General features: G+C 30.7%; 1 protein-coding gene across 1 annotated transcript in view; it reads right to left on the bottom strand.

The window, feature by feature from the left end:
- LOC143044746 (uncharacterized) overlaps positions 1 to 17655 on the bottom strand; it is a 44125-nt gene that overhangs the window by 12903 nt on the left and 13567 nt on the right. Inside the window, exons 6-16 of the mRNA XM_076216873.1 lie at positions 16072 to 16120; positions 14912 to 14970; positions 14540 to 14575; positions 13698 to 13750; positions 12717 to 12777; positions 12186 to 12257; positions 11480 to 11536; positions 10882 to 11075; positions 3908 to 3953; positions 2741 to 2806; positions 2022 to 2084 (exon numbers count right to left, since the gene is read on the bottom strand). Coding sequence (XP_076072988.1) covers positions 2022 to 2084; positions 2741 to 2806; positions 3908 to 3953; positions 10882 to 11075; positions 11480 to 11536; positions 12186 to 12257; positions 12717 to 12777; positions 13698 to 13750; positions 14540 to 14575; positions 14912 to 14970; positions 16072 to 16120 — 756 coding nt within the window. The remainder of the gene's footprint in view (positions 1 to 2021; positions 2085 to 2740; positions 2807 to 3907; positions 3954 to 10881; positions 11076 to 11479; positions 11537 to 12185; positions 12258 to 12716; positions 12778 to 13697; positions 13751 to 14539; positions 14576 to 14911; positions 14971 to 16071; positions 16121 to 17655) is intronic.

The raw sequence follows: 17655 nt of genomic DNA, 5'->3' as shown, positions 1-17655 counted from the left end.
TTGGACATGTGACTGACGGAAACTTTGTAACATGAAGCATCTATATACAAAGTATGAAGCATCCAGGTCTTCCACCTTCTAAAATATAAAGCTTTAAAGAAGTGAGCTAACGCCGCTGCCGCCGGATCACTATCCCTATGTCGAGCTTTCTGCAACAAAAGTTGCAGGCTCGACAACAAGAATGTGTCCATAGTACACGGATGCCCCACTCGCATTATCGTGAAATTGGGGTCAAAACTTTAATTTGGAATTAAAATTAGAAAGATCATATCATAGGGAACATGTGTACTAAGTTTCAAGTTGATGTAACTTTAACTTCATCAAAAACTACCTTGACCAAAAACTTTAACCTGAACTTCGCACTATCATTTATTATGTTCAGTGGACCATGAAATTGGGGTCGAAACTATAATTTGGCATTAAAATTAGAAAGATCATATCATGGGGAACATGTGTACTAAGTTTCATGTTGATTGGACTTAAACTTCTTCAAAAACTACCTTGACCAAAAACTTTAACCTGAAGCAAACTGACACACGGAAGGACGAATGAAGGAACAAACGGAGGCACAGACCAGAAAACATAATGCCCCTCTACTATCTTAGGTGGGGCATAAAAACAATGGTAAATACATTGTGTACCATTGCAGGACAATAACTCAATAAAGAGTTTATAAGTCCAGTCAAACTAGGTTTGAACCTCAAACTAATTACAATAGAAAATGTTTTAATTTTAATCTATATCATTAAGCCCCAAATATACACAGAAAAAGGTCCCATAAAGTCTAACTGAAGGAAACTAAAATTTTGTGTATTTTTAGTTTCTTAATGAAATTAACACTGGAAAGGGAATTAACTCCACAAAAAGTAGTCTTTTTTTTGGGGTCAGTTTATGGTTGATTTTCTTAATATTCATGTAAACTATGATACTTTGATGGGGTTATTAGTTCGTATTTGACTATATCATTTAATTTTCTGCTCATGAAATGTACAAAACCGAAGTATTATGTTGTTTTTTTGGGGCACATTTTTCATTAAAGAAATTGCACATTTATGACTTAGTGACCATTTTTGAAAAAAATAATGTGAATATTTGGTATTGTTGTTATCTGTAAATTATATTTGTTCAGCTTCTACCTTGTTTAAAGCAATTATAACCACAAAAAGAAGAATATATTTTTTATTAGTTTTATTCAATTTGAGATTCTTTACCTTGACATGCTGAACAACTTAATAAATGGTCAACTAATGAATTATGAAATCTAGGTTGTAGCTTGGTAAAAGATATGAAACACCTTAAGAGTTGTTTGGTATACTCTAAAGATGAATTAAATATCAAGAACCAATACATTCTGTTGAATAGAAGAGGTAAAGTTATAATTTTGAATCAATTTTTATTGATATTTTTGCCTTTTTTGCAGAGTTATCTCCCATATCAATGCAAACCTCTACAGGAATTTTAAAATCATGATTTTAAGTTTTCCTCAAGTTAGATTTGATGGCACTTTATTCTATGTATATTTGGGGTTTTGTATGAAAGCACTGAATGGTAAAGATTGCTCTAATTTTTCAGCGGGAAATAAAATTGAATATTATGTTGTATAAAACTCTGGTTGTAGTTAATTCAAAACAATTCTGAACAAAGGAAGATTTTTAAAGATGACTTTACAAATGAGATCATTTATATTTTTTAGAACAGATATTAGATATCTGCACCTTGCAAAAGTTATGTAATTTTCTTGACAATTGTAACATCATGTTGTGCCTTGAATATCTGAGCATACATATATTACATCAATACATTTCTTGAATTGTTCATGGGATGAATAGAATGTTATCATCAATGCACTATACTTTATGCATCAAAAAGGTAGTGATCACCCCTGGAAGATTTAGATATCAAGTCAGTACCATAGGGTGTTGATTGCATTTCATGCATCTTTGCCCATAAATGCTATAGAACAGATTTAATTTTATGGAACAGTTTTCTTATATAAAAGAAATGAGAAAGCTTAACCCTACCTTGTTGTTGTTGGTAGCATCACTTACAATGACATCCTTCTCCCTCAAATCAATCAAAACTTCCTGAAATATTTACATTTTAATCGTTAGTAAGCATTAAATACCAAAAAGCTAAAGTCTACCATTATCTGATACTACTGGCCTCTGTTGAATGTACCTTTTTCACAGTATAATCACTAAATACAGCTTTGACTATATAAGCAATAACAAGCTCTACAATTTGATCTTTGATAATTTATGCCACACAACAGTTTAAATTAGACAAACCTCTTTCTTACATTTCATCAATATGCATTTAATCATGGCTATTTTAAAATCATCAATAAGCTGTTTATAGAAAATTTAAAATACCCTACAGATTTCAATCATTGATGAAGGCTGTTTAAAAGACCTAACATCTGCACCATTTGTACTCTGCATACCAGCTAAGGTACTGACATGAGTAAAGTAAAAATAAAAATAACTGTCACTGACTAAGATAAAACTTGTGACTATAATGGCAGCAACTATGAAAGTGAGCAAATAATGAAAATACCTTAAAAAAGTTTTAAATTGGTACACATGACATATGAGATATCAGATGCTTAACTGAAGAGCACAATAAAATTTCATGACAAAATATGGTAAAAAAATTGTTGCAAATGGCTGAACTAAAAAGTCAGGATGGAGTATTAAAAACTATTGTGTTATTCATTGGTGAACAATAAAAGTATATTTACAATTTCTTGTTTGTGATTTCTAAGCACTAAATCTACTCCATCTTCTATTCTGTTTACTCTGCCATCCTATAATTAGAATAAACTTTCATCATTACTTGTGAGATATTAGTTTATTCTGTAGGTAATGGTAAACCAACAATTTTCAAAATGTTCAATGAAGTACAAATTTCAACAAACCCAATGAAAATACTAATTTTGCTCAATCTATGAAAATTGAAACAAAACAAATAAATGATTCTGAAGAAATATATCTAACTGTAAGGATATTATTTTTGTCAATAAAACCAGTCATTTTCTGAGTTTTCTATGATTACATATATTATAGAACTGTGAATTTATTCCCTTGATCTTTCCTTTCTCCTAGCAGCATGGATTTCTAAAGTGAAACATAGCTCTTACTCTATGTGCTTGAAACTTTTGCTTGTCTTGAAAACCAATTCAAAGAATCTAATACCAAGGAATTATTCCTAATACCAGTCAATCTCTTAGATACAGAAAACACTTTTACATACACATACATGTATATAAGAATTTGAATTTATATAACAACAACTTAATAAACCATATGACTTTACACATATTCTACCATATATGTTTAATACAGTTGCACTAGAGATGTTTTAATTTAACATAAAACTTGTCACAATTAGAATAGAACACAACATTTTACATTATTTTTTATCCATTAAGGGCATGCAATACAGTTTTTGTTGCACAGTCATGCTTTTACCAACGTTCAAGCAATTTTTCACCCAGTCAATTCAAATATATAATAAAATATACACCTCCATGTTTTACTTTAAGAAATAAACTAGGTCAAAATATTAGACATTTACTCAGAAGATAAAAACAAAAAAAAAAATCATTTTCATTAACTTATAATTTCAGATAAAAAAAACAGCATTTATTTGTGGTATGTTTATTTTATTTTAAAAAATATCTATTAGTGATTTGTTCATAAAAATTGGTATACATGATCTTCATATGTAATCATGCCAAATATCATTTAAAAAGATAGGGATCAATGCATTGTTTCCAAGCGATTAATTAGTTTGACATCTCCAAAAAAATAACATATCAATTTAGCAATGTTTTTATCTCCCCTGTATTGTATGCCCTTATATTGCACAAGATAAAAAAAAATCATTTCAACTGACAAAAACTTACTGGTCCAAGATCTACATTGCCAAGGTATGTTGCTTTATATAATGCACTGAAAAAGAAAAGAAAATAATCTGTCAAAAATTAATACAAACTACATTTAGAAAATTTCTTCAAAGTACAATAATTCCTATAAAATTCAAATCCAAATTATGGTAAAATATGAATATCTACATATGATGACTTGGTCAATACTTGCTTACAAGTTTGTTTAACCCTCCACATTCTTCACGATCAGTATGGAGCATAAAAAAACTACTTACATAAAAAGAATAGAACCACTACACATATATATGAAAACTCATAAATTACTGAAAGGTAGGTCAAAGCCAATTACAATTCTCCCAGACTAAAGTATCAGTCAGCATACATCAAGAAGATTAAGTATATAGATTTCATAAACAGTACTAGTTCGAGAAGCATCACTGTACAAAAAGGGGGGGGGGGATCTTCTTTTTGTGGTAAGTTGTGTGAAACTGATATATCCAAATCAAAACTGATTAGATGAAATATTCAAGTATGGTGTTTGCAGGTGGTATAAAAAGGACAATTATTGATGTTTGCATTATTATCTCTCCCTTTTTGCCAACAAATTAACCAAACAGGAAATCAGGAAGCTATTTTACAAAGTATGATTTGCCATAGAAACATGTAAACAAAATGAACTAACACAATTTATGGATGGAAAGACCAAGTGATTCATTAATATGCCACAAAACATTTTTTCCCCCGAGATATGTACTGGATGAAAAATCATTGCATTAATGACTCACCTATTATTTAATAAAACTTCAGCTGTTTAAATTTAACAAGATCAATACAAGGTCTAGACCTGGCCCCGTATTCACTAAATATACGATACAACATGTCGTATCGTAATCATTTATCGTAAATATACGACATGCATACGATACTAGTATGTCGTAATTTGTATTCTCAAACGTTGTCGCAGTACTGTTGCAAGTTTCTCGCAGTTGCTAATGTCGTAAATCTACAGAACAATCATTTTAAGTAACAGAGGAGGATTTTGTTCTGCAAGTGCCCGATTTGAAATCCAATTTAAATCCTAATTCAAACATTTTCAATATATGATGTCATATTAAAAAGGAGATTGTTATTTTTAAAAATTATGTAAAGAACTGCAAACTGAATCAGTTCATTTAAAAATCTGTAAATTTTCACTGGGAGTAGGAAAGAGAAGCACAAATATGGCAGTGATATGTGAGCTAGGGAGATATCCTTTATTTATTGAAGTTATAGTTAATATGTTTTCATACTTATCACGTTTAAGATACAGAGGACCAATTATTGTCTGAAGCTCTCCTTGTATCAAAATCCTTATCAAACCATAGTAAGAAAAGTTGGTTTAATTCTATAAGTTCACTAGCAAAATACTTAGACATAGATTTATCACAAGTTTTTAATATGAAATCAAACTTGAAAAGATTTATTTTAAACAAACTTAAATTAAAGTATAATAAGTTGTGGTATTCATCTTTAAACAATGACAGAAAAAATATGTCATTTGGAAATAAACTTAGAACATACAGACTTTTTAAGAGAAATATATATTTTGAACCTTATTTGGCTATAGGTAATAGGAATCTGAGAATTCAGATGACAAAATTCAGAATTAGTAATCATGATTTAGAAATAGAGAGAGGTAGATACAGGGGACTTCAGGCAATGGATAGAACTTGTAATCTTTGTAAAGTGGAAGATGAACTCCATTTTTTACTTAAATGTTCATCTTTGGAAAGTGAGAGAGTTTCCATTATTTCCAACATAGTTAAAGGTTACAAAAACTTTCACAATTTAGATTATCAATCACAATTTATTTGGCTAATGTCCAATGAAGATAGTCACATTTTTAATCAAGTGAGCAATTTAATTAATAATTTAAATGTTGTTCGAAAACAACTATTAGAAACTTAGTGAGTTTATATATTTTACTGTAAAAAGACAGAGGCATAATTTAGATATTTGTACAGTTTCTTATTGTAGGATCATAAAAGCACCAGGGGAAAACCCAGAATATTTAGATTAAGTTTCCTATATTTTTTAGGATCACTGTATTTGTCAAAGTTGAAACATGATACATTTTATAAATATACATTAGTGTGTCTTTCTTTTCTCTTCGTTGTAATCATTGATTTAATTGTACTCAAATAATTGTAATCATTTTGTAATCATTGTACCAAATTTAACTTGTGATTATTCTGCCTGTAATGGGCGTCTTTAATTGACAATAAAATATATTTGATTTGATTTTTTATTATTAAATGCACTCGAACGATCCGTGTTACACTCAAAATTCAAAATTAAAAATGTTTTCAAATTATAGTTTTTTGACCGGGATTTTTTTTTATCAAAGTATTGAAATATAAGTATTCTAACTTTTTGCTTTTTTTTTTTCAGATTTCGAAAATTTCATCAAATACTTACATTCTTGAATTCGTTTCAAATTTAACAAGTTTAGATATTTAACCATACTTTGAAAATACTAAACTTGTCGGCCTACGAAGCTAGAAGGGACATCAACACAGTCTACAGCGCTAGATGACACATTCAATACATTCTTACTATTACCCTAACTCTAACCCTAACCTAAGTGCAAAATAACAGTTAGGGTTAAAGTATTCGATCGTATCAGTTAAAGTATGACACAATGAAATAACCTACGTCACTAGGTGGCATATTGACACAGCCTACAGTGCTTAAAGACATATTTATTACAGTCTTACTAGAACACTATATCTAACCCAAACCTAAGTCTAACACAATAGAATAGCCTACGGTGCCGCTCGGCGACATATAGACATAGCCCACGGCACTAGAAGGCACATCAACACAGTCTATGGCGCAAGATGGCATATTTATTAGTTTTACTATTACCATAGCTCAGCCTCTAACCCTGAACACAGTTAGATACAATAGCATAGCCTAAGGCGCTAGGCGGCATTATCACACAGCCTATGGCGCTAGAAGGCACATCAACACAGTCTACGGCGGTAGATTGAATTTGTATTACAGTCTTACTGTTGCCTTAATTCTAAACCTTACTTTGGTCTGACAATGACACAATTACATAGCATACGGCGCAAGGCGGCATACACACACAGCCTATGGCGCTAGAAGGCACATCAACACAGTCTACGGAGCTAGATAACATATGCAATAGTCTTTTTATTACCCCCCAACTCTAGCCCTAGCCTTAGTATGACACAATAACATAGCCTACCACGTTAGGCAGCATATTGACACAGCCTACGGCGCTAGGCGAAATATTGACAAAGCCTACGGCCTAAGAGGGCATAATTAATACAGATTTACTTTTACCCTTACTCTAGCCCTAACCTTAGTCTTATACAATAACATACACATAAGGCGACGGCGCTAGGCGAAATATTGACAAAGCCTACGGCCTAAGAGGGCATACTCAATACAGATTTACTTTTGTCCTAACTCTACCCCTAACCTTAGTCTTATACAATAAAATACGCATAAGGCGCTAGGCGGCGTATTGAAACAGCCTACAGCGCGATAAGGCATATTGACACAGCCTACGGCGCTAGAAGGCGTATTTATTACAGTCTTACTGTCACCCTTAGTCTAACCCTTACCTTAGTCTGACACAATAAAATCGATTCGACATACAATGTATGACGTTTAATCGTTATCAAACGTATCGATGGAGTGTCCGTCATAACACATATGCAATGAGTTGATTGAATCGACAAACAATGTTCAATCGTTATCGATCATATCAATCGTTACGATCGAGTCTACATCATTAATGAATTGAGTTGCCTGATTGAATCGACAAACATTATTCAATCGTTCTCGATCGTTTCTATCATTAGAGATTTGTTGAATAAATCGATCGTTAAAAATATGTCTATTCAATTCATTCTTTTTAATTGAATTGCATTAAAACATGAAGGAAAAATCTTGTCGAATTAATCGATTGTCGAATATTGTACCTTAATGTAATAATAGTGAACATAACTTTTCATTGATTGTATCAAACTTTTTTTATAATCTTTTAAGCAGGTAAAGCAGTTTGTCTTCAAAATTATATGAGCAGCAGCCTTTTACAAAAGGCACTGGCTATGGTTACATGGAAATGTAACTATAATACAAAAAATAGTGTTACATTGGAGGCTAATTGCAAGAATAAAAAAGCTTGGTAAAGGAACCGATTAATTACGAATGTAACAATAATATTTGTGTCTATACGGTTACATTGCGTTATTGTTAGTTACATTTATGCAATTCAATGTACGCTTGGACTAATAATATGTATTAAAATAAAACTTGAAAATTTTTATTTAAGTTTACAATGTTGCATACAATTTTAAACTTTTTATTTTACTATGACAGTTTCTACAAATCCTGTATGTTGTTTTGGGAGCATGTTTTAGTCCGACGCATTTTTGTGAAACCACTCTAAGCAACCATCACAAAAGAGTGATGCAGCAATGTGCACGTCTGTAACTGCTCTCTATACAATTCCATTATGCACTATATATTGTATAGATAGCTGTCTTTGTCTTTGAATTGCTGCCTCATTTACGGATATCCATATCTCCTTTTTCATATGAATATGAATATGAAACGAATGGGAAATCGTACGTATCTATTGAGTGGATCTACGCGTTTCGTGTATGCAAAATATGTTTGTCCAAGTGCAATCTGCTGTCAGGGTTCCTGTCATTTATGTTCGTTTTTGTTTTAGTTCATTCTTTCCGACGGGATGATTTTTCTTGTGTTGTTCCCATGCATAAGCCATTGTCATATGTATAAAATTATTAAAAACATATTTGCATATTTAGACAGCCTTATACGAAAGGATCACTTCACACAGAAAATGAAAAAAAGTTGGAACAAATGATCTAATCATATAAGAATCGAAAAGAGGAAACTTCCCGTTAGTTTTAGTGTACAGTTATCATGGCACAACATCAATTGAGGAACGGGCCTTGATCATAGGTTCCCGGTGGTCGTCGATCCGAGTCTTACATATGTATGAGATATGGAACTGAATATTGACTAAAGACATTAAGTGGCTTACACTGCTACTTTTGCAAAGGTACTATTTCTGCACTTTAAATCTGTAATACTGGAAATTTACTTTTAATATTTAGTACTATTTCTTTACTTTCAAATTATTGTACTACTTACGTACCTGTATTTTACAGTACTTGATTTGTACTTAAATTTTGGTACAGAAATTATACCAAAGGCGATCACAATATTGCATGATTGTAAATCATAAATTTAAGAGATTTGATATTGACATACTTTCAAAATGCTGAAAATGTAACGAAGTAACCAAAAACATGTAGTACTTAATTTTCAAGTACAAATCAAGTACTGTAAAATACAGGTACCTAAATATTAAAATAATTTCAAAGCAACAAAATAGTACCGAATATTAAAAGTAGATTTCCAGTACTACAGATTTTTGGTACAGAAATGGTACGTATGCAAAAGTAGTTAACTTTTGATTTTTAATTTCATTATTTCGTGCGTATTTTTTAAGATAAATAGAAATGGGGAATATTTCAAAGAGACAACAACCCACCAAAGAGCAGAAAACAGCCCAAGGCCACAAGTGGGTCTTCTACACAGCGAAAAATCACGCACCCAACTGACCCCTAAACAAAAGGATGTACAAGTTCAGAGGATATTGACGTCACGCTTACTTCTAAGCATATAAACGTACTAAAAAAAAATCATACAAGACTAGAATAAGTCAGAGGGTCCTTATTTGGGACAGGCGCAAACATACGGTGGGTTATACATGTTTTCTGAGATCTCAACCCTCCCCTTATACCTCTAGCCAATGTAGAATAAATTAAAAAAAAAACACAGCATTTACGCACAGTAAACTTCTGACTTGGGACAGTCGCACACGTACCTTGCACTAATAAATAAATATTCATAAATTGAATCTAGGATTTATATATTATTTCGCCTTATCCATTACACACTTAATTCTGAATGCATTTATCATATGAGGAACAAATTATACAGTTAACCCCATATTAGTAAGTAGAACTTTATTTGGATTCAGCATATTGAAAAAGAGTACAAACATAAGCTCTAATGAGCCTTTCACCGAATATGCATACTACGATTCTATGGTTATGGAATTTGAATTACATAAGCAACTGTGAAAAAATCTGATTTATCCTGTTACTTGTACTCTTTTTATTATATTTGTGGCACAAGTAATTATTTCACGAAAATTAATTATTTCTCCTTTATTTCACTTATGTTTTGTGTATACATAACAGTTAAATATAGGAGTCGGATAATTATAATCCATCCTAAACTCTCTAAATATCATATTATGCCATTGTGCACCCTCTATATTGTTATTAACTACCTCCCCATTAAATTTACTTGGATGTTTAATAATGTTTCATACCAATATTTGCTTATATCGAGTTGTTCTTTGTACTTCCACTATAGAGACAGACTCATAATTTTTATATTATGCCCCGAAAATCTGCATCTATTGATAGGAAATAGTCGGCCTTTCATAGGGGTAAGATTTATCCAAAAATACCACAGTTCGTCTGATGAATCGTTAGTTTTCTCTCATATCTGCGCTGCCTCCATTTTTTACGATCACAATCACGAGTTACGACAGGCTTCGAGCAGTCGTAAGTATATGACAATATTTACAACACATCGCATCGTAGGTTTCTTTCGAGAATACAAATTACAACATACGATATCGTAGACCTTACCTTACGACAGTTGTAACGTTACGATCGTTTTGTGAATACGGGGCCTGCATCCATGCATACAATTGACTGAGGTTAAATGTATACTGGAACACAACTGACCATTACCTTTCACTGATGCCAAGAAAACTTTAATGAAAAATTTCCTTGTACAATGATTGTGCCTTTGGCAATTCAGGTAAAAATTAATCAAAATTGATATGTTTAATTTTGATCTGTTACCTTCCATCAGGAGCATGAACAGGTCTCTCTGCATCCTCTTCCTCTGGTAGAATAGCATGTCCTGGTTTCCTGTCTGAATTGTTGTTATCCTTATCATCTGGTACTATCTCCTTCTGTAAAATTCTGGGATTTATATTGATCTCTTCCAGTAAGCGGACAATAGGAGGAAAACACTTTCCCGCTCTGTCATAAAGCTAAAATATATCAACTATTTACTAGGATGCATTTTCATTGAAACAAAATTATCTAAAAATTATTCAAATTCATCAGACAATACCAGCACTACCTTTCAAAATTGAATTCTTCTACGAAATCATCCCAAGTCAACCATTATGAACAAATTTTGAAGGACCAAAATAATTGAAAAAACATCAAATTTATTATAAATTCATTTGTGTTAAATTGTAAAAAATTTTACCTTTTTTTGTGGGTTGTATTTTTATTTTCACAAATTTTGTCTACACATTGATATGAAATTTGCATTTCGTTGAATACTTGAAATTGTTGTTATATTCTTATATTGAACTGAATCTCATACCCCATTAATAATAAAGAATTCACAGTAAATATTAAACCACTAGTCACTTTGCAGATTTACCTTAATGACACCAACATATACTGGTAGACCTTTATGCTTTGCCATTAATTTATGTACCTGAAAAAAAGTGAAACTGTTTGTGATATCAGTAAATTTAATTATAAACATATCAAATATATTAGTAATGTTCAACATCCATGTCAAGCTAATTTTATCTAGTAAGTAATTTTCAGAAATAGAATAGACATCAAGTAAAATTTGGAAATAATTTTTCTGCACAAATTTGGTCTATTTTAAGAAACTATGAACTTGACATTTGAGCTATTGACCTGAAGTACAATGTTCCTTCTATTATATCAGATAGACATGGTGATTACAATATAACATACTCGTAAAGTTTGGTTATACTACATCAATCTCAACTTCTTGTTTTTATGAAATGAGATATACTAGTTGACATAAGGTAATCCGTGTAAATGTATTCATTGATCAATCAACTCTTACTCTTACATAATACATGCATTGTGGCATTGGAAATGTAAGTGAAAACACAATTTGGAAAAGGGTCCATAATAAGATTATAATTTCAAGTATTTTGGACAACTTTAATAGTGACTCAGATACCCATATAATGTAATTTTTATGTATAACATATCCTCAAAGAAGACTTTTTTTTAATTTGTTTTATCCAGAATAAAATGTGTTCAAGCGTCTGATTCAACAAGTGTAATGGAAATTCATGACTATAAAAGATATGATATATTACATTTGGAAGACTAAGTGGAGTAAGAGCAAAGCTATATAATTCATCAATAACATCCCCTGGTCCTATCTTTCCCTGCAAAACAAAGAAAAACTTCAGTTAAACATTTTACAATTAGTTTTTTAAAAAAAACAACAAAACCATGTTAAAGGACAATCAATTTATTTGTAAACCATTCTTTTAACTTACATGAAAAGGAGAAATTATGATAAGGCAACTTTTATATTAGAAAATCAAAAAAGTATCATATGCATAATACAATGTACTAGGTCAACATTGGGTGAGGCATAAAACTTTGGCAACAAAACTAAGTTTCCTATCATTTTTTGAAATAATCTATCCCAGATCATGCTGATTGACCTGTATTTATTTCATAAATTCATCAATGCAATGAAGGGGTTAAGTTTTTATTTATTTCTTTTAAAACATACATGTATCTATACTTTGGCAAATAGATAAGGACATTTTCACATAAATCCTCATTGTAAGGCATATACATGTAGCAGATATTTATTTGAATTATGAAAGACTTACATCTTCCTCTGCCACACTTCCAGGTTTGATTGACTTGACAATGAAATATTCCTGAACCTGTCTAATGGAAGAAAAGAAGTATTGCATACAAAGTCTGTAATTTTGACCCATATCATTTAAGTTAAAACTCATTTCAAAACTCTTCACTCTCAATCAAGCTCAAGAACCTAACGGATAACCACTATTTACAAGGTTTTTTTTATGGATGGGTTCCAGCCTCAGTGCTGTATAGCCTGTATGATGAAATCTTTTTTTTCAATCATATCCATTATCAGCCACTTTGATTTTTTATCGTCTTTTTTCAAATTAGTTACATTTTAAATATGTAGAATATAAAATAATGTTTTACAGATTTTCAAAGAGAGTTGTATTTTTTATATTTTTCAAAGATTTTAGTATTGCTGAGTAAAATAGGAGTAGGCTACACCTTCATAGTGAAATTTAAGGAACAACTTTTGATATCAAAAATACATGCAGAGTGGATCTGTCATGTTTAAGTATGTTATTCCCTATCTCCAATCCTATCCCATAGAATTTTTGCATAAAAAATAAGATAACATCAAATTAATGTCAGAATATACATTATTTTTAAATATGTAATATGTAGTTTTTATCCCTTACATGTATTGTCATTCTCCATCAGATTTTTTTCTATACTATGCTGTACAATTATATTTTTTTAATTTAGACACTGATGCATCAAATATTTTATGTAACATTCAGATGTATTACTTTTTTTTAAACAGTAAAACTGAAAATAGCTGTCTGATAGATCAGAAAAGTGACCCTACCAAAATGTCTCTCATGCTTCTGACCAAAAATGAACTCATTCTTTTAAGTTGTTTCTTAAAAGATTGTTTTGATTTGCTGACAGGACAGATAGACAAGGTGAAAGCAATATAGCCTCGTCTTAAAGTTGGGGAATATTTAATACATCAATCTTATCTTCTTTTTAACAATCTCACAATAGAATCTACTTACTGTACATTCAAACCAAGATCTCCACATGGTACAAATTCAAAGTTTTTATAAATCTGTGAAAAAAATAATGAAAACATAACATGTGACTGCTGATATCTATAATGCACATACAGAAATAATGATATTTTTTGTCTATTGATAATTGCACAATTATTGAAAATCAATTTCTCAATTTTTAGTTTATATTTATACTGCTTGAACAGTTGACATGTTTTTTATAATCAGCATGTGGCATGCTTGATATCAGTTTTTAATTTGTGAACATTATTTGTGTTCCTCTGATTTAGCTATTGTGATGTCATTAAAAATGGGTAACCAATCCTGATGACATGATCTTTTAGCAGATAATTTAAAGTGAAAGATAAAAGTTGACTGCCTATCATATAATATTAGGTGCTTATGAACACTAAATGATAAAAATTGCATTCATTTTGCAGGGAACTTAAAATTAAACATTGAATTGTATTAAGCAATGAAAGGCAATACTTTAAGTTACAGATATTTTTCTTTTCCATATTTGTTATTTATTCAGCTATAAATACATACAAAGGAAGATAACTTCAATTTAATTATTATTTTAACATCTTTCAATATTTCGAGAATCACAAACTTTTGAAACATGTAAACTATGCATATGTTTCAAAATCAATAGACCATGACTGAGGATTAGAGCCAAATAATCTCTGCGGAAAAGAGCATACTTAAATCTCACTTTTTTACCACTTCAAGGATAGACAAAAAATGAACCCATATTTTCCTACATAATATTGTTATTAATTTATATTTAAACCTTAAGAAAATGTCTCTTTCACATTAAGAGAAAGAATGAACCAACTACTTACAGGCAGTTCCCAGGTTTTGTCCAAGAAACTGGAATTCTGGAAAATATATAAAAAAAAATCAAATAATTCTCAACATATGCTTATCATAAACAAACATGAATACTGTGAAGCTTTGAAAATTTATATGTTATTCATTTGCTTTGGGAAATGTTGTTCTCATTTACTACCTAAACAATGCATTATTAATTTGACAGTGTATCCTTTTCCTCATAGCTAAGTGAATTTCTTGCAATTCTTAAATATATATATGAAATTTTAACTTTTTCACTATTTCATATTTTTCTAGCTAAATCATGTTTTTAAAGTATAGCTTAATTAAGAGATTTAGTAAAATCACTCCCATGTTTTTCTGTAAATAGTTGAAGAACTTACATGAATCTTTAAATGGAATGTGACCTCTGAAAGCTCCAGTAAGAGGGATATCAGAATTTCTACAAATATATAATTCATTATTGTATTCTATTATATTTCCTCCAAGAAACAGATCTAGAAAAACTACTGTAAACTCAAAAATTATTGCATGGATTTATCATTGTAATCGTTGTACAATAGATAAAAAGGTGAGATTTATCATTGTAATCGTTGTACAATGGATAAAAAGGTGAGATTTATTATTTAGATTTCAAGAAATAATGCATACAACAAATATAAATACTATCTCAATTAAAAATGTGACTTTTAATTTTTGGTTAACACTATCCTGTTTTTCACACTAATTAATAAACAGAGATAGGTCTCACATTATGTAATTTTGATTATGCAAATGTTGAAATTAAAATAGCAATACTTTAACGTGTAAGTTATGCAAATATTCAAAGTCAATACACCATGACTGAAGCTACATGGCTAATGGAGATGTGCCAATGCTAATACAAATGCGTACCAAATAGCATTGACTTAATTTATTATAAGTGGTTTCCTTTAAATAACACTAAAAACACACATAACTTGTAAACTATGTAAAAGTTTCAAAGTCAGGAACCATGATGGGGCAAACTAAGCTAAATTTCCAAAGTCAATAGACAATAACCTCCATGGAAGCTTATACAACTGAATACCAAATATCATTGACCGACCACTGTGTTTCCCCATAAACTCACCTTATCACAAAAGTCCAGTCAATCTAGCATAAATGGGATATATTTGGGGCTTAGTGCTATAGATAAGTAAAATACTATACAAGAACTGCCCAAAGTTTGCAGTTAATGATTTAAATGGTTTATAAAGTTTCTGCAAATCATAGAAACACATATTATTTTCATGATATGTCTTCAACTTAGAATTTTGCACCATCTTCTTCAAATCTGGAGTGTTCGCATAGATCCAACTGAATCAAAAAAAATATAATGCAATAAACAAGATTTTTTTTAGTGAACTCAATAGTGGTTCCTCAGAATGATAATTTATAATGCCACATTAAATGAGCTTTTAATACTTTAAAGTCAAATTGAAAAAAAAATTCATACAAATCAGTTTCAGAATTATTTTATTTCTTTTATTTTATTTAAATAAAAAGTGTACCCAAAACTTACCAGACAATATTTCATCTCCTATTACTGTGTTATATGAATAGTAGAATTCCTGCAAAAAAATCAAAAATCTCATTAATAATTGTTCCTATATGTGATGATTAAAAATCTATTATCTATCATAAGTTTATCTGCTATAATAATTAAAAAATCTCCACTGAGAAATGCAGAAGTGAGAAAGCTGAATGTTGAATTTCAAAATTATTTCCATTTCCAAGGGTATAAATCTCCCCAACCCAACAAAATTGATAGGCTCTGTGTTTCAAACCTGCCCCAGATATTGATGATGTACCAACGATATTGATAATGTCATCCTTTAAAATAAAAATTATTAAACAAAAACAAAATTTTATCTTCAGAGGGCTTACAATATTTGTCTTTTCAAATCAATTTACAGTTCCAGTGGGCATAGCTCCCTCAAAATATTCAAAATATTCTTTCATCTCTGACTTTCCAACTCCTCTGAGAAATTACTGAATATGACCATAACCTTTGTTATTATACCAATGATTAAATTTAATTTATTATATATTTAGTAGTAAATACAGTTAAATTGTATGTGTAATACAATCATTGGCAAGCGTGCTGTATCAGCCACCCGTGATGATATCGATATCAGCACGGTTGCAAAAGCTTTATCACACCTTTCATCTGTATGACGTCACATCATCGATTGCAGTCACTGTTGCAAAGGCTTTCAAATCCCTAAACTGTATGACGTCATGTCAAACCTATAATCTGTATGACGTCATGTTACATAAAAAACATCCACTTGAGGTATATGTATATAATAAAGTGTATATGATATGGCTTTTTCAATATCACACACCATATAAACCCTCAACCAATATAATCCCTCGAGCAGAGCTCTTGGGATTATATTGGTGTCTCGGGTTGATACGGATGCGATATTGAAAAAGCCATATGATATTCTCTATATATTACTTCCTTAAAAAAAACAGTATTTTTCCTTAAATAATTAACACTCATCAAATGTACATACAAGTGCCTAGTTTGGTTTTGCTTACAATAGACTAGAACTCTTAGCATATTTAGGCATCCTGTTTTTTTGGGGTAGTTATTTTGGGCTCTTGAAATGAAATGGGTGTTAAAGGTGTCAAAGCGATTCTCCCCCTTTTTTGGTAACTTAAAAGATTCATCTGTAGGTTATTGTTCGCATTGAAATAAACTTTTGATTAAATTATTTGCTTTGTAACAATCTTTGATTAAATTTATTTGTATTGTAATACAGTTTGACTTTCTTTCAAAAAGATAATTAATCATAGAATTATCATTGCAGGTAATGAACCCTCAGATTCATAAATCTGTATGACTGAAACAGGCTATATAGATATAAGAAGATGTGGTATGAGTGCCAAGGAGACAAATCTCCATCGAAGTCATTATTTGTAAAAGTAAACCATTATAGGTCAAAGTACGATCTTCAAATAGAGCATTGAACAGCAAGCTTTAAAGTGCTCCAAAAAAATCACTAGTGTAAAACCATTCAAACGGGAAAACCAACGGTCTAACCTATATATCAAACAAGAATGTGTCCAAAGTACACAGATGCCCCACTCCCACTAT

This window comes from Mytilus galloprovincialis, chromosome 9, assembly GCF_965363235.1.
Source record: "Mytilus galloprovincialis chromosome 9, xbMytGall1.hap1.1, whole genome shotgun sequence".
NCBI lineage: Eukaryota > Metazoa > Mollusca > Bivalvia > Mytilida > Mytilidae > Mytilus > Mytilus galloprovincialis.
The sequence above is the reverse complement of the archived record's forward strand: the minus strand, read 5'-3'. Positions and strand labels throughout refer to the sequence as shown.